Raw genomic sequence first — 23,205 nt, forward strand, 5'->3', positions numbered from 1 at the left:
TCTCTAATGACATCTTACCTGTGCTTCCATTTTGACATAAAATTACAATTCTATGCTGTGGGTAACACAATTTTTGGTAACATGGAAGTGGCTTCCTCTCCCCTCCCCGTTTGCTTCCCAAAAGTCTCCAACCAAAAGCAGCAGCACGCATACCTAGCTCCGTACAGGTTCGAAATGTTCATGAAGCTATTTCCAGCTGCAACTTCACACCAACTAAATGTTTGTGTTTTTTTGTTTTTGAGACAGAGTCTTGCCCTATTGCCCAGGCTGGAGTGCAGTGGCATGATCTTGGCTCACTGCAACCTCTGCCTCCCGGGTTTAAGCAATTCTCCTGCCTCAGCCTCCCAAGTAACTGGGATTACAGGCATCTGCCACCACACCCAGTTAATTTTTGTATTTTTAGTAGAGACAGAAGTTCACCATGTTGGCCAGGCTGGTCTTGAACTCCTGACCTCATGATCCACCGCCTCAGCCTCCCAAAGTGCTGGGATTACAGGCATGAGCCACCGCACCCGGCCACACACCAGCTGAATTCTGCATCAGGTATTCAGAATTCCCCTAGAGGAAGCAGTTTGCCCTTCGCCTCTGCCATGAATTCGCTTCCAAGTACTGAGGGGAACCATTATTTTAGAAATACTCTGCTTCTGCTGGATAAATGGCCAACCTGGGCTTTTCTTGCTTTTGGAAAAAAAAAAAAAAAAAAAAAAAAAAGTTTACCAACTCCCTTTATTGAAGCTCTGGTTCATGCTGCCTTTTAAAAACAATGCTTGTTGCCTGTAATCCCAGGACTTTGGGAGGCCACGGTGGATCACTTAAGCGTAGGCATTCGAGACCAGCCAGGTCAACATGGTGAGACCCTATCTCTACAAAAAATTAAATTAGCCGGGTGTGGTGGTGTACATCTGTAGTTCCAGCTATTTGGGTGGCTGAGGCCGGAGGATCACTTGAGCCCAGGAGGTTGACGCTGCAGTGAGCTATGATGGTGCCTCTGTACTCCAGCCCGGGAACCAAAGTGAGACCCTATCTGAAAAAATAAAAAGTGCTTGCTTAGGCACATGGGTCAAATGAAGCTGGAATGTTTAGGAATGGTGATATGGGCTGAATGTGTCTACCGAAATTCACATGTTGGAAACTTAATCCCCAGTGCAACTTTACTGGGAGGTAAAGCCTTGGGGAGGTGACTGAGTCAGGACTGCGCTGCCCTCGTGAATGGGGTCGGTGCCCTATATGAGGGCTAGAGAGGGAGATCATCCCCCTGTCTGCCTTGCCACTGTCTGCCATGTGAGGACAAGTGTTCCTCCCTCCAAAGGATGTAGCACCAAGGCACCCTCTTGGAAGCAGAGAGCAGCCCTCACCAGATACCAAACCTGCCAGCACCTTGATCTTGAACTTCCTGGCCTCCAGAAATGTGAGAAATCAATTTTTGTTCTTTATAAATTACCCAGTCTTAGGTCCCTATTAACAGCAGCACAAAACAGACTTAAGGGCAGTGGGTGTGTTTATGATCTTGCTCGTCAAGGAGTGATGGTCACTGGCTGTCTTCCGAAGTTGGGGAGATGCTGTTTAGCCTCCTCTTTTCTAAAACAGAAATGTGAAAGCAAGCCAGTGTTGGGGTGAGGGGTGGGTGTGTTTCTAGATGCCATGAACACCAGCAGGAGGCTGGGTGTCGTGATGCGCGCCTGTCATCCCAGCACTTCGGGAGGCTGAGGCAGGAGGATTACTTGGTCCAGGAGTTTGAGACCAGCCTGGGCAACATGTAGTGAGACCTCATCCCTACAAATAATTTAAAAATTAGCCAGGCATGGTGGTGCACATCTGTAGTCCCAGCAACTCGGGAGGCTAGGGTGGGAGGACTGCTTGAGTCCAGGAATTGAGACCAGGCCTGAGCAATATAGTGAGATTCTGTCTCTATAAAAAATTTAAGAATTATCTGGGTGTGGGGGCTGGTGTGGTGGTGGGCCCCTGTGGTCCCAGCTACTTTGGAACCCAAAGTGGATGGATCACTTAAGCCTGAGAGGTGGAGGTTGCAGTGAGCCGAGACTGCCACTGCACTCCAGCCTGGGTAACAGAACGAGACCCTGTCTCAAAAAAGAAAAAAAGAAAACCAGAAGGGTTTTGCTGGCAAATTCTAACCCTTGGACAACTGACTTAACTTTTTGGAGCCTCACCTCACAGACGATGATCCATAAAACGGGGTTAATCCCTACCTCGTGGGGTAAAGGATCATGTGGCACACCAGGCCATAGTTCAGTGTGACTAAGACTGCTCGGGGGCTGCCCACCTGTCTGGCCTCCACCAGAATCTCACAATTACTTGCCTGCGAAAGCAGTGCTGCTCAAACTTCAGCACGCAGACGAGTCACCTGGGGAGCAGGTTTACGCCAAGCCTGGGCATCTGCATTTTTTTCTTTTAATTTTTGAGACAGGGTCTCGCCCTGTTGCCCGGCTGGTGTGCAGTGGCATGATCACAGCTCGCTCACTGCAGCCTTGACCTCCGGGGCTCACGTAATCCCCCACCTCAGCCTCCCGAGTAGCTGTGGGACCATAGGCATGCACCACCACACTCAATTAATTTTTTAATTTTTTTTTTTTTTTTTTTTTTTAGAGATGGGTCTTGCCATGTTGTCCAGGCTGGTCTCGAACTCCTAGCCTCAAGCAATCCTCCCACCTTGGCCTCCCAAAGTGCTGGGATTGCAGGCGTGAGCCACCGTGCCCGGCTGGCACCTAACCCACTCACAGGTGACACTGGCGCTGCTAGTCTGGGAGCCACACTGAGTAGCGAGGTCCTAGGACATGCTCTAAATTAGAGATTTGCTGAATACATTAGCCTTGACTTGGGCATCTGACCTCGCTGTCAGCCTGAGGAAGGAATACAGACATCAGGGCAGGCGGCCTAAATAAACAACCACCAATACAAACCTCCCGAAGAGGCCCAGGCTTGGCACCATTTTGCTGTCTGTTTATTTCAACTTTACAGAGAAGCTTAAACATCTGTGGAAAAACACGAAAGGCTTACTTTTCTCTTAAGTTCATGTACTTTTTAGTGATAAATACACAGTATTTAACTTTATACACCTGATAAAAGGAAAATGCATAGTAGAAAGGGTCGGGAATGAAACAGAAGCATCGGGCATTGAATCGATCACAGAGTAGAAAAGTCTGCAGTCCCCAGAAACTCGGCCTCCAGCTGGAGAGGGAAACCAGCGTACCCTGAAACTTCCCTAGCACCTTGGAAGCAAGTGGAGGTCATGGTTCTTCCACTCAGCAACGTGAAGTTCCCCACTGGAAGACAAGTGAGAGCGACAGGCCAGGCCTGTGTGTCCACCTGCATAGGCATTCTCCTTGTTCCAGAAAGGCTCTGAGGACGGAAGACCTGCCTCTCAGGAAAGGCCAGACCCGTGGGGAGAGGCCTCTGCAGCCCCAAGAGTCAACAAGGGGCTCAGTAAGGCTTTCTGGGAGCCACTGGCAGCTGGTGGGATGGAAGGGGGAGGTGGAAAAGGGCAGAGGAAATGGGAAGTGGATGGAGGGTTTGTGCTTCCTTCGAGGCCACAGGTGCAGGCCACAGGTTGCTTACACCAAATTGGTCCCACAGATGAGCTAGCAATGGAAGAAATTATGGGTGTCCTCTTTGCCCACTGGAAGAGCTGCTCATAACAGCACCTCCTTTCCTGACAGAGCTGGCTTTTGAAAAATCAATGTGCTCCAAGAATGGCAGCTCAAATGCTTTGTGTTTACAGCCATCTTGGCTTATCCTTTTCATGTGGGGCAGTCCTTTCCACAGCTTTCTTTGGTGTTTCTTCATTAAAAGAAAAAAAAAAGTCATCAATGTGGGTCTTCCCCACCCCACTGCCCCCACAGCTGGGTGCTGCCTGATTGCTGGCATTCCCCGGAAGAAATCTTAGAAGGAAGGTTCCGTGGTGGGGAGAAATGGCATTGTCTGATGCAGCTGTGTAAACAAGAGAAGCCCTGCAGAAGCTCTGAGCACTGCTGCCCCCTGGGCCAGCCACCGGGCCAGGCCAGAGCCCACACAAGCAGGCTGGGCCTAAGACTAGGGACCCGCTGGCTTTAACTTCTGCAAGGTGCTTATTGCAAACTAACCAAGCCCCATCTGGTGCCAGAAGGGGTGGAGCTATTGAGTCCTCTCCCCATAAACGTAAATCCAGAAGGGCAAGAGGAAGTGCTGGGTTACAAAGACCCAGCAAGCAGGCCAGACAACTAACCCTGTCCTTTGCTCTTCAAAACCAGCATTCCCTAATTCTGAACTGCTTATAAGATAGCAAAACAAGTCTGGCTAAACTACAGTCAAGAGCTTAGGATCTATGGAAGCCAAGAAGGCCCAGGGCTCCGTGAATGGGCTGGGCAGGGGCATGAGGCCTTGCCTTTGTCTGAGAAGTCCTCACACCACGGCTGATCAGATGGAAACGATGGGGAAGCAGAGTTTCCCGGTGCCGTCTTTCCCCAGCCCAGATTCCACCAAGCTCTGGAAAGCAGAGCTGGGAATCTCCCAGGGCAGAGTCCTTCCAGCTTTCCTCCCCCTCAACTTCACACTCCGCTACCTGTGGCTCTGGAAGGAGTCACACTTGAACCTCAACCAAACTTCCCAATATCAGGTGGAAGTCAAAAAGATGAACCTTTCTTTCTGGACTTTTAGCTACAAAGGGGAACTTCCTGTGCCAAGCCCTGGTTTCCTCATACCCTGAGGAGTGCTGTGGGTTTCAAGTCTTCTCTAAAAGGGTGCCCCAAGGTTATTGTGTGGAGTCTAGGGAAGCTCAGATCCTCAGGATGATCATTTGTGTGTTAGTCCAGTGAAAGCATTTCCCACCTGGCCCTCCAGAAACTGGGTATTTCATTGACCACAACAATCAGCTAGGATTTAAAATGAAAACAAAACCTTAGCAGTCTTTAGAATATACAGGTTATGAACAAGCTAAGCTGCTAATATATACAGGCGGGTGTAGGTTTCATCGGTTCTAACTGACCACACGCCTGAAGCCGTGAAATATATCCTGGAAGCTCTAAATCATTTCTGAACTACTGTGCTCTAGGGTTCACTCTAGTTAGAGACTTGAAAACTTTTTTTGTTTAATCTTAAGCCATGTAATGTACATGGAAGCACAGGATTTCACCCTGAAGTTTTTGTAATTTGACAAAGAGATTTACCAGAGCTCGGTCAACTATCTCAGAAACCTGCTTCGAGCAGCTGTCATGAAGAAACACGTTCAGTCTTTCAGGAGAAATGTTTCCCCACCACAGCTGCCGAATACCCTTCCAGGCTTGGAAAATCCCCTTCCCGAAGCACTTATTAAATTTCAAGCCCTTTCTGTTTTCCTGACAATTCTACCCATAAAAAATTTAAAAATCCTTCTTACAAATAAGTTGCATCGAAGCTCCCTGCAGCTACTGAGGGCCAGCCCTGCTCTGACTCCTTGAGACCACGGCTCTGGAAGGTGCCACGGTTTCGGGTTTGCACTAGGAGCCACATCTAGCCCCCTACTCCCTCTCAAACGCAACAACCACCTCCACGGCCTCAGACCGCCGGAGTTTTCTGCTCGCCTTTCCACAGTTGTCAAACCCCACACACAGTCACTTGGTATATCTGACATGGTTCTGAAAATCACAATGAAGGATTTTTGGCATAAAAACGTTTTAAAAAGCAATTGTCCCAAAATGCACGTGGGTTTGGGTCTGCAACTCCTCACACCCGCCTGTCCAGCCAGCCAGCGGCCACGGTCGACATCATGGAGTCAAGTCCTTTTTTTTTTTTTTTTTTTTGTCCCCTTTAAAACAACAAAGGAAAAAACAAATAACCAGAGATGACGATCGAGGCTCTACACACGTGCTGGGTTTCCGTAGGACATGCTGCTATGGAAACGCGGTGCAGCAGCCCCCCAGAGGCGACGCGGCGTGCATGCGAGGTCGAGCGATCCAGGCAGCTACTCGGGCTCCATGGCCTCCTCTGGCCGCTGTGGATGCATGCGTGCGGGGGACCCGGGGGCGGCGGCCCCGCAACTTTCCACGCAGGGACTGCCTCTCACAAGAGCACTTCCTCCTCCCCCACGGGGGGCGGGTCGGTGCCCTGGAGGTTGTCTTCGCTGCCTTGCTTCCTGCTCACCGAACAGAAAACCAACATTAAGACTCTGAGAAATGCCAGCGAGGCCCTGAGCCAGCTGCTCCCACATCTGGGCCCCCTGCCCAAGTGGGCCGTCGCGCACCCCCTGGAACATGATCTACGTAACCCAGTCTTTGAGATCCTCTCCCCTTTTCCTTGCTCACATAAATTTTTCAAAGGAGAGACTTTGCACCCAGCCCCTCTGTAAATGAAAGACCAGCATCATTTGCCAAAAAATAGCAAGGAACTGTACAGTAGTTCCAAAACTATGTAACACCAAAATTCACTGCACAAATCCCAAGTAGAAGGCACCCCCCACCCCACGGCACCTGTCATACCAGGTTTTTAGGTACTTCGATCCCCCACTTAGGCTATGAGCTCTTACAGGGAAGGGACTGTGACGCTTGTCCTCAGTCACCAGATGTTGAGTTCCTTGTGTGTGGGGGTGATCAGAGCCTCCCCTGCCTGGCCTGGCACACAGCTGGCCCTCAAGAAAGGGCTGATGACAACTGCTCCAGGGATCCTCCCACCTCAGCTCTCCTGCAGCCAGCCCTGAGGGAGGAGCACCTCAGACAGAAGAGGAGGCCCCTTCCTTCTTGGAAGTGGGAGGAGGAGAGCCCTTGTGTCCCTGAAGAGCCCAGGCTGGAGCCGCCGGTGTGACAGCGTGGATGGTGTGACAGGTGCGAGGGGAATCCCCGAGGAGCGGCCTATCCCCTCACCAACATCACACAGCTCCCCCGTTCTTAGGGAGGCCACCGGGCATGCCACATGGGTTACTGTCCTTCCCCCACAACAATCCGTGTCTCCTGTCCAGGAGGGAGACTGTCCTTACACAAGGGAAAGGAAGCGTGATGTCTGGCTTGCTATGTTTCTGATGGAGAATGCGGGTAAGGTCCCCGGGGAGGAGGGCCCTGTAACTAGACATTAGGTCAGGCCCTCAGTCTCTGCTCTCACAGTTGCCTGTTGGTAGGGGCTGGGTCTCACTGCAGATGGCAGGCAGGCCTCCAGTCCAAGACCCCCAGTGCCTGAATCAGCTCTGTGAGCTCCCATGACCAAGGCATCCCACCTGCTGGGGGCTGAGGGCAGGGGATCCCAGGTGAGGGAAGGAAGGGGCAGTACAGCCCTTTGGGCCAGTCTCCATCTGCTGGTGTCTTGCAATTTTGATCTCATTGAAAATAAGGCCAGGCGCAGTGACTCACGCCTGTAATCCCAGTACTTTGGAAGGCCTAGGCAGGCGGATCACTTGAGGTCAGGAGTTCAAGACCAGCCTGGCCAACATGGTGAAACCCCCGTCTCTACTAAAAAAATACAAAAATTAGCTGGGCATGGTGGCACACGTCTGTAATCCCAGCTACTCAGGAAGCTGAGGCAGGAGAATCGCTTGAGCCTAGGAAGCAGAGGTTGCAGTGAGCCAAGATCACACCACTACACTCCAACACTCCAACCTGGGCGACAGAGCAAGACCCTGTCTCAAAAAAAAAAAAAAAGAAAGAAAGAAAGAAAATAGAAAAGAAACCAACAGCAGACTTGCTCACAGACAGGAGGCAGCCCCAGTTTGGCAGACCCTAAAATGGAGACTGAGAGGAGGAAGGCCGAGGAAAGGCCAGCCCGCTGGGTTTCCACTCCATCATCCGTGAGGCTCACACCCAAGGCTGGGCTGCCCAGGCATCTCTCTGGGCACAAGCTGGGGACTGTGTCCGCCTTCTGAGGCTGCTGAAGACTGGTTCTGAAGGACTGCCATTTTCCCTGCTCTATGCTGGAGGGCAAGGTTTCTCTCAAAAGCATAAATAATTCCCAAACAGATGTTCCTCCTAGATTACCATATAAGCCCTGACTCCCACGGGATGGGTGGCCAATCCATTTCTTTTGCTTTTTCTTTTTCTTTTTTTTTTTTTTTTTCAGACAGAGTCTTGCTCTGTCGCCCAGGCTGGAGTACAGTGGCACAATCTCGGCTCACTGCAAGCTCCACCTCCCGGGTTCACACCATTCTCCTGCCTCAGCCTCCTGAGTAGCTGGGACTGCAGGCGCCCGCCACCACACCCGGCTAATTTTTTTGTATTTTTTAGTAGAGACGGGGTTTCACTGTGTTAGCCAGGATGGTCTCGATCTCCTGACCTCATGATTCGCCTGCCTCGGCCTCCCAAAGTGCTGAGATTACAGGTGTGAGCCACCGTGCCCGGCCTTTTTTTTTTTTGAGACAGATTTTTGCTCTTGTTGCCCAGGCTGGAGTGCAATGATGCGATCTCAGCTCACTGTAACCTCCACCTCCCGGTTCAAGCGATTCTCCTGCCTCACCTCCCGAGTGGCTGCCACCGTGCCCGGCTAATTTTTGTATTTTTAGTAGAGACGGGGTTTCACCATATTGGCCAGGATGGTCTCAAACTCCTGACTTCATGATCCACCTGCCTCGGCCTCCCAAAGTGCTGGGATTACAGGCGTGAGCCACCGCACCCAGCCTGCTGGTCAATCCATTTCATCTCGTAAGCCAGCTCCTAACACTTGTACACGAATGTTCATAGCATCAGTCTTCATTTGATAGCCAAAAGGTGGAGACAAGTCCATCCACAGAGGAATGGATGAACAAAGTGAGGTGCATCCATACAATGGAATATTATTTGGCCACAAAAAGGAATGAAGCACTAATACATGTAGAGCATGGATGAACCTTGAAAACATGATGCTGAGAGAAAGAAGCCAGACACAGAAGGCCACGTAGTGTATGACGCCATTTATATGAAACGTCCAGAGTAGGAAAATCCATAGAAAACTAAAAGATGAGTGGTTACTGGGGTGGGAGAGTTGGATGGGGACAGCTAAGGAGTGTAGGGTGTATTTCTGGGCTGATGAAAATGTCGTAAAGTTGATGGTGGTGATGGCTGCAGAACTCTGTATTAGAAACCACTGAATCATATACTTCCCATGGGTGAATTACATGGTATGTGAATTGTACCTCAGTAAAGCTATTTTTAAGAAACAGAAGTGACTGCCTGGAGCTCCCACTGAGTCAGGTGGCCACGACGGGCTCAGTGGGAAGGGCAGTGGGGTCCCCACCACCACAGCACCTGCAGCAGGGGTGCCCAGCAGGTTCTCCCAGTCTCATAAGGACACAAAGCCTCATCTGTCCTGGGAGGTTCTGGTCACCTGGGCTGGGTATGTGTATGAAGGAAGGGTGGCAGACAGCAAGAAGATCTGCATCCACTCAGCTGAGGGAACTCTTACATTACTCTGCAACAGGCAGGAAGGGGACTTATTTTCTAGGTCTAAACACATCATAGAAAGAGAAGTGGAGGCTGGAGAGCCCCTAGCGAAGAGCCACACAGTACAGCATGCCTGACCTATGCGCTGACCATGCGGACTCGGGGGGGCACCCACGGGCCCCGTGACAGAGCTTCAATGCCATTGACGTGCACTGAGAAGACATGGGTGCCACACAGGATCTTCAGACCTGGGTGCATTCTCAGGCATTCCAGCTGGAGCGCCATGCACCCACAGCCCCAGCCCACATGCATGACCCACCATCAGGTCCAAGCCCCCGAGGCCCCTCCTTCTAATACTGGGTTTGGAGGCCCACGGTGAGCCCGGCCACAGCAGCCCAGGCTGGAAGGAGCATCTGCTTGGGTGGGGATGCCCCCGTGCTCTGCAGCTGCCCACCCACCCCCCTCAGGCCCCAGCAGAGGCTATGGCACAGGCAGGCGGGCGTTACCTTGAGCTCAGACACAGACTCACATTCCCTGGTTGGTTTTTTGCTGGAATCACCAGAGGGAGGGAAAAGGGAAGTGAGAAGGGACCCTTGGGATCCACGGGATGCCCATTCCCCCACCCAGAGACACTCAGACCCCAAACACCAGCTTCATAGAGCTGGAGCCAGAGTGGCATTGACAGCAGGTGAGTGGACACCTCTCTGCATGGACACACAGGGTCCTGAGTGAGACCACACTGCTCGCCCAGCACAGAGCCTCAAACCTCCCCATCAGGCACTCACGCTCCTGGGCCATAAAAGTGCTTTTCTTCTGACTGACCAAGAGCCCCCCAGCTACAGAGCAAGTACCCAAGAAAGGTAAACTTCAGGTGCATTAGCTGTCAGCAAAAGGAGGTGGGCTGAGCCCAAGTTGGGGTGCTGACTGCCCCAGTGCACCAGGTGGGTTTCATCTGAGTCTCTCCAGATGGCACCACTTCAGGGAGGACCTGCGCAGAGTGGTCTGGGCAGGGCTGCCCCAAGCTCAGCCTCCAACCACCACTCCCTCACCCAAGAAGGCAGGCGGCCACTCACGTGAGCAGGTTTCCAGGCGCTGACAGTGAGCGTTCCTCCCGCCGGCTGCCCTCGAATGGGTTCCCAAAGGAGCGTTTACGTATCATGGTCTTCACCAGGATCTGAAGAGGGAGAAAAGAGGAGGTGGCAGGCAACTGCTTGGCCAGGTGGGGGCGATTCTGGGCAACATCCTCCCTCTTCCTTCTCCCCAGCCTCTGCCAGCTCCCAGGGCTGGTGGCCGATGGCAGACTTCGAGAGAAACTGAGCAGCACCACCTTGCAACCAACCCCCGCCGAAAGAATCCTCTGGGAAAAGGTGCTGTCCTGCACCACACCCTCAGCCACTGCTCAGCGTCTCTCCCAGGCCTCCCTGCTTTCCACCTCCCTCCCTCCCATCCTTTCCAAAACCCAGATCTGGTCCCCTCACTCCCCGACTCAGAATCCCCACCCAGAGGGGTCTGGAACTTGGCCTGTGGTCAGCCAGAGAGCCCCGGAAAGTTCTGGAGCAAGGACGTGAACCAGTCACTCTTGGTGATGCTCTTGGCTGCCATTTCCCGTGAAGGGAATGGCCTGTGGGCCCCATAAGAGTCACTGGGCCCCTCACCCCACCCCAACCAGGGCACGGTGCCCCTTCAAGCTGTTTCGGGAATTCACGGAGCTTCTGACAGCATTTGCTGCTAACAAGAAAAATAAGTGTTTAAGAAACACTGATTTACCAAAAGATGCAAACACCCAAATGCCCATCAAATGAAGAAGATAAACTCAAAGCGGTCTGTCCGTGCAATGGAACATGATTCAGCCATAAGGAGTGAAGCACTGATCCATGCTACAACACGAACGGACCCTGAAAACCTTCTGCCACGTCAAAGTAGCCATGCCCGAAAGGCCTCAGAGTGTAGGATTCCACCAGAATACACAAATCTATAGACACAGAGGGCAGGTGAGTGCGTGCCAGGGCTGGGGGGAGGTGAATGGAGAGTCACTGCTGATGGGCGGGGGTGTGAAGTAATGAAAATGTTCAGAACTATTGAGGGGATAATTGCATGTCACTGTGAATGTCCCAAATGCCACTGAATTGTTCGCTTTAATTTTAAATTATGTGAATTCTACCTCAATTTAAAAGAAGGAGCAGGGGGCGGGGGGCGGGGCCCGGGCACAGTGGCTCATGCCTGTAATACCAGCAGTTTGGGAGGCTGAGGCAGGTGGATCACCTGAGGTCAGGAGTTTGAGACCAGCCTGGCCGGCATGGAGAAACCCTGTCTCCACTAAAAATACAAAAATTAGCTGGGCGTGGTGGTGGGCACCTGTCAGCCCAGCTACACGGGAGGCTGAGTCAGGAGAATTGCTTGAACCTGGGAGGCGGAGGTTGCAGTGAGCCGAGACCACACCACTGCACTCCAGCCTGGTCAATAAGAGCAAAACTCCGTCTCAAAAAAAAAAAAAAAGAGAGAATAAGTCCTCTTCCCCTACTGAGGTTCTTACAGTCAGTCACTGGGACATGCCAGCCCCTCTTTCCTCTGAGTCTGGGCAGGTGTCACTCCCCAGGTGAGCCCACCCTGCAGCCTCCCCTGTGGTCTTGTCAACCCAGAACAGGAGCTCCTCCTCTGTGAAGCCCCCAGCCCTTGCATCTCTCTGCACTGGCCTCTGATCACACAGGAGGCTGATTCTTCCCAGGTCCATCTTTCTTATAAGGCCAGGAGCCCCTCCCCCAGCCCCCCAGCCCCCCCACCCCCGAGATCAGGCACTGGGCTGAGCTCATCTTTGACACCTGTGCCTAGCACACACTGGCTGCTCCGTGTTTGCTAAATGATGAACACATGCAGGGGGCCTGGACCTTGCCATCTTGTCCCAAGTCAGACCACTTCCCAGTATCTACCCGCCCATCCCTGCTCCAGCTGCCCTGGTTCAAACCCTGATTCAAACCCATGCTCTTGGAGTAAAGATGTAAAACCTCGCCACACCCTCCCTCCACCTTCCTTGCCCTGCTTCAGTGACTCCACCCAGTGTGTGTTAGCCCCTCCGCCCTCTCTCAGCGGAGTTAACACCCTACCATCCTCTCGGTGTCTATCCACTTCTTCCCAGTGGGGCCAAGTGTGCCTCCATTAGGGGCATGTCCTGCGGTCCCTCTACCGCACTGTACATATGTTTGTTGGTTTGACCAGCATCTGCCTCTCAAGCATGGCAGAAACCATGGGGGTTTTGTTCAGCACTCCACCCAGCCCCTGCTCCCAGCACAGGCCTGAGAAACCACTCGGTGTTCAACAAGTGTTTCCCGAATAATGAATGCCTACTCCAGACCTCCAGGGCCAGACGCTTTCTCCCAAGAACCTGCCCCTGAGACCCGGGAAGGAAAGGGAGGGCAGCTGATTCAGGACTAGAACCTCCTGAGCCTGGAACAGAGTAACCCATGGTGGGTGCAGAGTCCGACGCCAGCTGCCTCCTCATCTATAGGCACAAGGGGTGGTTGAGGAAGGGTGAGTGGGTGTGCGTGGGTCTTCAACAGTGAAGGTCATGCACAGCCCCAGGTGGGGAAAGAGTGGAGGAAGATGTGGATGGATGCAGCCAGGGCTCAGCTTTGGGAGGAGGAGAGAGGAAGTGTGTGGGGAAGCAGAGAGGAGAAGTGCAAAGCAGGAGGAGCAGGAGCAGCATCTGGGCTCCTACAGGGGCAATCCTTCACAGCTGGACCTTCTGTGCCTTTCCAGACAGTCTCAAGGGTCCCTCCCAGAGCCCAGGGGCCCGCCAGCCCACTAGGACTAGTGCTGGCCAACTGCAACCAGGCCTTTCGAGGTGGCTGTGGTGGGACAACCTGCTGGTCTCTGTCCCCAAGCCTGCTGCCTGGAACCTGGATCCCTGGGACTCCTGGTCTCCCTCTTGGAGCTAACTGCTCTCCTGGACAGGGACTTGGTCAGTGGCGATTCCCAGAGCCTCCAAGGTTAGGCCTGAGGACTCTACATTCTGGCTCCTTCTTCCTGGGTCAGGATCCAAATTCAAGGCCATAAAAGGGGACCTGCTGGCTCCTAAGCAAAATCTCACCCTCAGGAGACGGACAGAACTTTCTGAGTGTGTGCATGGAAGTCCCTGCCCCTACCCCTGGTGGCTGCCCACACAGCACACATGAGATGTGCTGCGCCATCCACCCTGGAGCCTAAAATTCCAGCTGGGTGGGAATCCTGGCTTAGAGACCTCGGCTCCGGCTCCCAACCCTTGCCCCTGCCTGGTACTTCTCCTAGTTCCTCTCCCCTGATAAGCTCTGAAAGCAGGAATTCCAGAGGGAGAATCTCCCCCCTCCCTATGGTAACACGGAACCTGGCTCAGAAGATGCAGGGGTCACCTGGCCTGATACGTGACCGAGGCCCAAAGGCCAGCAGCTGTGGGTTAGGGGCGGCCCCTGGACATCTCCTGACTCCCAGGCACCCGCCCGTGTCCGGCCTGTCCTGGCCAGGCCCCACCTCAGGCTCCTGGGTCCCTGCTCTGGGTCAGGGGTCCATCCACCTTACCACGGTCGCCAGGCTGGGAATGTGTTTGACTGAGTTCTCGACCTCCTCTTCGGTCACTTCGACCAGAGTGCAGTTCTCATCCTCCGACGGCAGCGGCTCCGCCCCGTGCCTCGTGACCCAGGGGTGCAGCTTCAACGAACGACAGGAGGGGTGAGGGGCAGGTGCGGCTGGCTCCCGGAGGGCCCTGCCAGCGAGCGGAGCCACGAGGGCATGCAGGAGGGAGAGGCGAGGGCCTGTGGTCAGGCATGCAAAACAGCTGGCGAGCAGAGGGCAGGGGTGAGCGAAGGGGCGGAAACGTGAAGACAGAGAGACAGGACGGGAGGAGCTACGAGGCTGAAATGGGAGTGGGGCGATTCTCCATCCGGCCCCAGGTCTTGGCCCAAGTGATGGGAATTTGGCATCTGCCTTGCCTGGCTGCCTAAGGAGCATCCATCACTCCTCAGCCACAATCCCTGACACCTGGGAGGCTCAGCACACAGCAGGCAGCATTCTCTCCATCTCACAGCAGGAGAGAGAGGCTTGGAGGCATGGTGGGACCAGCTGGCAGGACACGATCAGGAGAGAACCCAGGCAGGGGTCTGTCTCCTGGGGTCCAAGCCCCAATCCATGACTTTTTGGGCTGTTAAGACCTTCAAATGCCAGTTAGCTAACTGCCTAGGAAGTCCCAGGGCAAATCTCTAGATTTCTTAAAGGGCCAGATATATGTGTGTGGCATTAGTGGAGATGTGTAGGAGAATACACTTTCCTAAAAGTGCTTTCTGCAAGAGTGTGGGATTCAGCAGGCTGGGGAGGTCGAATTACTCATGAATTTCCTCCCATCCTCACTGCAGTTTCTCAAAGGGACTGGCCTTTGCAAAGGACCTGAGCTCTGGGAGCAGGGTGTGGAGCACGGAGGCCCCATGCTGGTCTGCAGAGGGTGGATCCCATCAGCCCACGCCAATCGGAGCAAGTGCAGGCTGGCGGGTCATAGATCCCACTCCCACAGTCACAGTGCACACAACGCCCAAGTCTTTCTCCCCAGCCCTCAACAGCCCCCAGCAGCTCAGAGGCCCTGGGGCATGGGAGAACAGCGGTGCCAAGGAGGGTGTGGCGCTGTGGACACAAGGGTTTGGGGTCTGGCTGAGGCAGGGCTGAGCCAAACAATTCCAAGCACGGGGCACAGGCTGAGCCAAGGGTACCTTGATTTCTGGCACCACGATCCTCGACTCAGGGTTCTTGTCCAGCATACGGGTGATCAGGTCCTTCAAGTCCTCAGCTATGTCGGGTCTGGGGATGGAGAGGCGTCAGGGTGGGAGACATGGGACCTCCAAGAACTCGGACAGGAGAGATGCGGGACGGCGGGAGATACTCACTGGTCTGGAAATTCCAGGGCCTGACTCTTGATCTTACTGTGTAAACACATGATCCGCTCATCCATGAATGGGCACTGCAAAGAGGCCAGGGACAGAGTGGCGGTCAATGGTGGCCACATCTGCCCTTCGAGGGCCACCTGTGCTGTGCCACTCCACATAGGATACAGCAGAGAAATCAACAATCGCGGCCCAGGCTAGGGGGCAAGCAGCTCCCATTCTCCCCGAGAATGGCCCAGACACAGGGGTGTGGGGCCTGGCCGACGCAGGGTGGAGCCAGGAATGGCCCTCTCGAAGGGCTAGAGCCTTTCCCAAGCACACTGCAGCCTCCCTCTGTAGCTGGGCCTCAGTTTACCTACTTACACCAAAGCAAACACTGCTCGTCACCCACTTGCCAGGTGAACAACAGGAACAACAAGAATAACACAAAAGACTTTGAGGCAGCAGCAGTGATTTTCAAGGGCTTAGCCTGGACCGCGCCACGCCCTGCCCTGAGGTTTTCATTCACTGTTCCCCATCCCTGGAATGTTGTTCCCACCAACATCTACGTGGCTTGGTCTCTCCCACCATGCAGGTGTCTGACTAAAGCTCACCTTCTCAGGGTGGCCTTCCTGCAGCCCTGTCTAAAACAGACAACCCCCAATGCCGCCACCGCCCACATCACTCCTCATCGTAGCACTTATCCCTGACATTATCGTACAGATTTGTTTATTGTTTAACCCCTCCCATGGGAATGTTAGCTCCAAGAAAGCAGGGATTTCCATCTGTCTTGCTCACTGCAGACTCTCCTGTGCCTAGGCGCGTTCCTGCACAAAGTAAGGGCTCAATAAATATCTGCTGAATTAATGGATACTTGAATTATTTCTGTCAATCCTCTCAGAAGTCATCAGAAATAATAAGTAGTATTCTCATTTTACAGAAGGGAAAAACAGAAGTTCAGAGAAATAACGTGTCCCAGGAAGTACGAAGAGGGATTTAAGCCTAGATTCAGCTGACTCCGAAGCCTATTTTTGCACCACCTTCTGGGTGAGAAATCGATGCTTTCACCCAGCCGAGGGCCTGACTCAAGAGTGGCTCGGTCATGTGTGCTGGAAAAGGAATCTTTACACGGGGCACTGAAAATGTTGAAGAAGGTGGCAGAGAGGTACCTGAACCACCCCTGTCTAAGGAAAACGATTTCATTAGGAGCAGTGACTTGAGCTCTAGCTAACCACTGCCTTCTAAGGCATTTGGAAGGAAGAGCGGAGATGGTAGTAACTTACTCTGAAATACATTAAGAAACCAGATGGACTGAGGGATGGGTAAGGAATGAACAGACAAGCACAGGAAAAGGTTAATATAGTAGAATCCAGGTGGCGGGTATGTGGGTGTTCACTGGACAGTTCTTCCAGCTTTGCTACATGTTTGAAAAATTTTCTAATCAAATATTGAGAGGCAATCGTTATAAACTCCTTTACTTCTTCATAGGACCAGTTTCTTAGGCTTTCCTCAATAAGAACACAAGCTCAGGAAAGGGAAAAATCTACGTTTTTATTGCTCACATAATCAAACTGAACTTCAGAGTTAAAACGAGAAGGCCAGGCATGGTGGCTCATACCTGTAATCCCAAATCCCAGCACTCTGGGAGGCCCAGGCTGACAGGTCACTTGAGGTCAGGAGTTTGAGACCAGTCTGGCCAACATGGCAAAACGCCATCTCTACAAAAATACAAAAATTAGCCGGGTGTGGTGGCTGGCATCTGTAGTCCCAGCTACTCAGGAGGCTGAAGCAGGAGAATGGCTTGAACCCGGGAGGCGGAGGTTGCAGTGAGCCTAGATCGCACCACTACACTCCAGCCTGGGTGACAGAGCAAGACTCCATCTCAAAAAAAAAAAAAAAAAAAATAGAGACGCCCCTAGATATCAATAATAACAAAATAACAACAACAGAAAAGCCCAAACAGCACTCCCTAAATCAATAATGGTAAACAGCTTTTAACTTCCATTCCAATGCTATGCCTCTGACAAAAGCCTCTAGGAATACCCTGATGGAAAGAACATCAGAGCAGTATCAGGCTCAGGAGGAACGAGTACAGTTATTGATTAGTGATGTCTGCCTTGGGCTCAGAAATGGGAGAGGTGGCAGAACTGCTGTCCTTGCCCTAAATTTATCAACTATTTATAAACTCTAGAGCCTCTGCCAATCCTTCTGTTTTAACAGATCATTTTTTCATAGACATTATCGTGACATACATACACATGTATATTTAGGAAGGCATCCTTTTTCACATTGAGATCTAGGTGTAGAAATAAAATAACTCTTCTCTTATTTTATTTTTTGAGATGGAGTCTCGCTCTTGTTGCCCAGGCTGGAATACAATGGCGCAATCTCAGCTCACTGCAAGCTCCACCTCCCGGGTTCAGGCGATTCTCCTGCCTCAGCCTCCTGAGTAGCTGGGACTATAGGCATGCGCCACCACGCCTGGCTAATTTTTTGTATTTTTAGTAAAGACGGGGTTTCACCATGTTGGCCAGGCTGGTCTCCAACTCCTAACCTCAGGTGATAAGCCTGCCTCAGCCTCCCAAAGTGCTGGGATTACAGGCGTGAGCCACCATGCCCAGCCTAAAATAACTCTTAAATAAGTACTGTCTCCCCACAAGGGTGACTATTAACCCAGGGGCCACCCAACAGTGCTGAAGGGACAGGACACGCCACCCTCTTACCTGGCCAAAGACAAAGCAGTATAGTGTCACGCCCATGGCCCAAACATCCAAGGCCTGCAAGAAAAAGAGCTTAGTGTGAGGGCACAAGGGGCGGTCCAGCCTCCAATCCTCCAGCTTTCCTTCGGAGAACCACCTCTTGACTCTCAGCCCTTGGAGTTGGGGCAGGACCAATCCTGTCTCCTAGGTTCTGGGGCAGGCACAGGATCCAGGCCAGGCCAATGAGAGCACCACTACCCCCAGCCACAGTGATTGGTTCAAGCATGGGCCCATGACCCATGTTGGGCCAATCAGAGCCAACCCCAGGGTTTTCACAGGAGCTATTCAGAACGAGGAATGCTCTTGCCACTGAGTGGCAAATGATAGAAAGTAACGTGGTCCCTGGGTGCCTGACCCACCTGTGGAGGAAACCAAATAAGAAAAACAACTGAAAGATGGCGAGAGATGGTTTCTGTTTGAGTCCCTGGATCTAGCCAAGCCTGAAGCCTACCCCTCAGTATCTTGATCCAGTGGATTCACTGTTTAAGCCTGTGTGCGTTGGGTTTCTGCTGCTTACAATCCAAAAGACACTAACACAGGCAGAACTCTGTGGCTGAGGCAGGCCCAAGCTTACCTTCCCAGAGAAGATCTTGCGGGTCTCGGAGAGCGACTCGGGCGCCATGAAGGCGGGCGTGCCCACGGTGTTGGAGAGGAGCGCGTCACTGCCCTTGAATTCATTGCTCACACCGAAGTCAGCGATCTTGATGTGCCCATCTTCTCCGACCAGGAGGTTAGAAGGTTTGATGTCACGGTGGATGATCTTCTGGTAGTGTACTGGGGAGGCGTAGACAGCAGGTGGGAGATAGGGGCAGGGAAACCCCATGAGCACCTCTATGCGGCCACATGGCCTGGAGACACAGGCAAGGCACCGCTGGTGCCTTGTCTCCCACAGCCCCAGGCCTTTTCCAACCTTCCGCTCCCCAAACCCACTGACATGCTCTAAAAGATGAGGGGAAAAGTGTCTTCAAGGAAGTCCCAGCCCACCATCACCCCACCCCTTCTCAACAATGACACATAAAACACTGCCGGCTGGGCACAGTGGCTCACGCCTGTAATCCCAGCACTTTGGGAGGCCGAGACGGGTGGATCACGAGGTCAGGAGATCGAGACCATCCTGGCTAACACAGTGAAACCCCATCTCTACTAAAAATACAAAAAATTAGCCGGCCTGGTGGTGGGCGCCTGTAGTCCCAGCTACTCCAAAGGCTGAGGCAGGAGAATGGCGTGAACCCAGGAGGCGGAGCTTGCAGTGAGCCGAGATTGTGCCACTGCACTCCAGCCTGGGCGACAGAGCGAGACTCCGTCTCAAAAAAAACAAAAAACAAACAAAAAACAAAAAAACACTGCCAATAGCAATGCGTAATCGCCTGTTATTTATTAAGTCACAAGTGACAGTGTATGGAAAGTTTTTGCTGGGCTTGGCTCGCAGCTAGGAGTGAAACTGACAGTGAAACATAGTTTCATTTACCAACAGCCAATACTCAACTGATTTACCAAACCGACAATGACCTGAGCAGGCGGATTTAAAATGTGAACCACACACAGAACTGGGGGCTGGGCTAACTCCTCCTGGCTGGATATCAGCCTATGGTGCAGGACAGTTCTACGGCCTGGAAGACCCAACTGCCATTTCTGGGGTGATAATGATGATGAAGATGATTTCAGTAAAAGCAGCAGCAGAGCACCAAGTGAAGGGCCCGGCCCTGCATTGTGTTTCACATTCACATTTTACATTTAATTAAACCTCACAACCATCCTGAGTGACAGGCAGGGATAAGAGATAACGTGGTGGCTGGGCGCGGTGACTCACGCCTGTCATCCCAACACTTTGGGAGGCCAAGGCAGGCGGATCACCTGAGGTCAGGAGTTCAAGACCAGCCTGGCCAACATAGCGAAACCCTATCTCTACGAAAAATCGAAAAATTTGCCGGGCATGGTGGCGTACACCTGTAGTCCCAGCTACTTGGGAGGCTGAGGCAGGAGAATTGCTTGAACCCAGGAGGCAGAGGTTGCAGTGAACTGAAATTGCGCCACTGCACTCCAGCCTGGGCGACAGAGCAAGAATCTCAAAGAAAAAAAAGAGCTAAGATGTTTAACAAGCAGAAGCAGAAAGGACACCTGCCAATCAAACCACTGATGTGTACTGGCTGATCTCAGCCCTGGTGAGAGATGTTATTCCCATTTTACAGGTGAGGAAGCTAAGGTTCCAGGAGGTTAACAGGACCCTGATCCCAGAGTCACTGGGAGGAATAAGAGACAAAAAAATAGAGCTCCAAACAGTGCCTGGTGCACATAGAAAGTGCTAAATAGTCACTACTGCTACTGCTCTTCATTTTGCCAAGTGGCAGGAAGAAGGGTTTTGGCTCTCCTGGGCCATGGCCATAGGGTGGCTCTCTGCAGCTGGCCCTGATTCTGCATTTCACACAATTCTGTTTCCCACTATGATGGTTAATACTGAGTGCCAATTTGATTGGACTGAAGGATACAAAGTATTAATCCTGGGTGTGTCTGTGTGGGTGTTGCCAAAGGAGATTAACATTTGAGTCAGTGGGCTGGGGAAGGCAGACCCACAATCTAATCAGCTGCCAGCGAATATAAAGCAGGCAGAAAAATGTGAAAGGTTAGACTGGCCTAGTCTCCCAGCCTATGTCTTTTTCCTATCTGGATGCTTCCTGCCTTCAAACATCAGATTCCAAGTTCTTCAGTTTTGAGAGTTAGATGGGCTCTCCTTGCTCCTCAAGCTTGCAGACAGCCTATTGTGGGACCTTGTGATCGGGTAAGTTAATACTTAATAAACTCCCCTTTATATATATATATATATTATATATATATATATCCTATTAGTTCTGTCCCTCTAGAGAACCCCAATCCACCCACCCACCTCCCTGTGCTCCAGGAAGAAAATAAGACACTTTCCACTTTGCACCCACACTCAGAATGCTAACTACCCACTGGGTGAGAGCCCTCCCGCAGGCCCTGCTTACAGTACTCGATGCCTTTGATCAGATCCTGGAAGTAGAAACGGGCCTGGTCTTCAGAGAGTGGTTTGAGGGTGGGCACTTCCATCACGGGCCTGAAAGGTCGACACTTGTGTGAAACACAAACCAGACCCGCCCAGCCCTTGCCCTCTCTCATGAGCAGAGCCCAGTGGCACCTCACTCAGCTATGCAGCTAGAGAAGCTTCTCACATCACCCCTGCCGGGAGCTGGGACACTCACCCTTGGTTGACCAGTTCGAACACTGTAGGGAAGAAAAGGGAGTGAAACTGTTACAGGGGAAACTGAACAGCCATCTCTCTCTCTGTCCTCCCCACCTCCCAACCACCTCCAGAAACACCAAGAAAGACAGAAACTAGTATTAGAGCTGGGGAGAGGAACAGTCCACTGAACCAAGCTGGTCAAGGTCCTGCTTTGCTAAATTTCCATCAGAAGGCAAAGAACCAGGGATTTCTGATGTCCCCAGGCCCACAGTCTGGCTTGACTTCTAGTGCTCAAATTGGCCCAGGATCCACTGGTCAAAGAAAACAAGGCACGGGGCTGGGCACGGTGGCTCACGCCAGTGTAATCCCAGCACTTTGGGAGGCCAAGGTGGGCGAATCACCTGAGGTCAAGAGCTCGAGACCAGCCTGGCCAACATGGCAAAACCCTATCTCTACTAAAAATACAAAAATCAGCCGGGCGTGGTGGCAGGTGCCTGTAATCCCAGCTACTTGGGAGGCTGAGGCACAAGAATCACTTGAACCTGGACAGCGGAGGTTGCAGTGAGCCAAGATTGCACCACTGCACTCTAGCCTGGGCAAGAGAGCAAGACTCTCAAAAAACAAATTTTTTTTTAGATGAAATTTACGTAACATAAAATTACCCATTTTAAAGCGTGTAATTGAGTGGCATTTAGTATATTCACAATGTTGGGCAATCATCACAACTATCTAGTTCCAGAACATTCTCATTACCTCAAAAGAAAACCTCATACCCATTAGCAGTCACTCCCTATTCTTCCCTCCCTCAATCCCCTGGCTACCACCAATCTGTTTCCTGTCTCTATAGATTTGCCTGTTCTGGACATTTCATATAAATGGAATTGTACACTATGTGGCCTTTTGTGTCTGGCTTCTTTCACTTAGTATCATTAGCACGTTTTTGAGGTTCATCCACACTGGTGCATGGATCAGTGCTTCATTCCCTTTAATGGCTGAATAATATTCCATTGTATGGATAGACCACATTTTCTTTGTCCATTCATCTGTTGAGGGGCATATGGACTGTTTCTACTTTTTGGCTGTTGGGAAGTGCCGCAATGAACGTTCGTGTACATGGATATGTTCGTGTGTGGATATCTGTTTTCGGTTCTTTTGGGTATATACCTAGGAGTGGAATTGCTCGGTCATGTCGTATAGTTATTTAATTTGATTCTGCTATGACACGCATAAATGGGAATACAAGGCTGTACTTTAGGAAGTAAAAAAAAAGAGCACAGTCGATTTCAAAATCCAGTGGAGGATGACTCTGGGGTTGCTTGTTGTTCTGGAATCATACACCCACAATGAGATGAGCATGCAGTAGAAACCAGAGAGGATACCCCATTTTCCATGATGGGATTATTATGCATTGCATGCCGGTATTAAAACATCTCATGTAACCTATGACTATATCCACCTACCATGTACCCACAAAAATTAAAAAAACTTTTTTTTTTTTTGAAATGGAGTCTTGCTCTGTTGCCCAGGCTGGAGTGCAGCGGCACGATCTTGGCTCACTGCAACCTCTGCCTCCTGGGTTCAAGCAATTCTTCTGCCTCAGCCTCCCGAGTAGCTGGGACTACAGGCACCTGCCACCACACCTGGCTAATTTTTTGTATTTTTAGTAAAGATGGGGTTTCACCATATTGGTCAGGCTGGTCTCGAACTTCTGACATCAGGTGATCCACCCACGTCGGCCTCCCAAAGTGCTGGGATTACAGGCAAAAAATTTTTTAAAAAATGAAACCAAAGGGTTGTTTCAAAGCTCTCCAAGGGCTGAGGTGGCCAAGGGGAACAGGGAAGCTACTCAGACAAAAAGAAGGCTTAAAGGTTCTGATCAGGAAAAGAACTGAACTCTCCCAGGCCTTCCCCATCTTCAGTTTCATCAACCAGTGTGAGTTAGGGCAGATTTGCCATTGCTTCAGGCTGTAGTTAAAAACAAAGGCAATGCTGCTAAAGTACAGCTTCTACAGACAACCCAGCGCTGGCCCCCTCAGCTCTGGCCTTTCCTGCCTTGGTTATTTAAG

The 23,205-nt window shown here is 51.7% G+C and overlaps 1 protein-coding gene across 10 annotated transcripts in view; it reads right to left on the minus strand.

Moving 5' to 3' along the window:
• The window catches only part of CAMKK2 (calcium/calmodulin dependent protein kinase kinase 2), a 76,844-nt gene that overhangs the window by 17,665 nt on the left and 35,974 nt on the right, over nt 1-23,205 (minus strand). For 2 of the 10 annotated variants that reach the window (XM_054443119.2, XM_054443120.2), the window contains exons 8-17: nt 21,159-21,180; nt 20,925-21,013; nt 18,515-18,714; nt 17,905-17,958; nt 15,206-15,279; nt 15,032-15,119; nt 13,854-13,982; nt 10,379-10,479; nt 9,812-9,854; nt 2,938-6,103 (exon numbers count right to left, since the gene is read on the minus strand). In XM_054443119.2, the coding sequence (XP_054299094.1) occupies nt 5,933-6,103; nt 9,812-9,854; nt 10,379-10,479; nt 13,854-13,982; nt 15,032-15,119; nt 15,206-15,279; nt 17,905-17,958; nt 18,515-18,714; nt 20,925-21,013; nt 21,159-21,180 (971 nt within the window). In that variant the 3' untranslated portion in view covers nt 2,938-5,932. Of the gene's footprint in view, nt 1-2,937; nt 6,104-8,823; nt 9,334-9,811; nt 9,855-10,378; nt 10,480-13,853; nt 13,983-15,031; nt 15,120-15,205; nt 15,280-17,904; nt 17,959-18,514; nt 18,715-20,924; nt 21,014-21,158; nt 21,181-23,205 lie in introns of those variants that run through there. The other 8 variants (XM_054443124.2, XM_063647125.1, XM_054443122.2 and 5 more) reach the window with 7 other exon arrangements.

Source organism: Pongo pygmaeus, chromosome 10 (assembly GCF_028885625.2).
Source record: "Pongo pygmaeus isolate AG05252 chromosome 10, NHGRI_mPonPyg2-v2.0_pri, whole genome shotgun sequence".
NCBI lineage: Eukaryota > Metazoa > Chordata > Mammalia > Primates > Hominidae > Pongo > Pongo pygmaeus.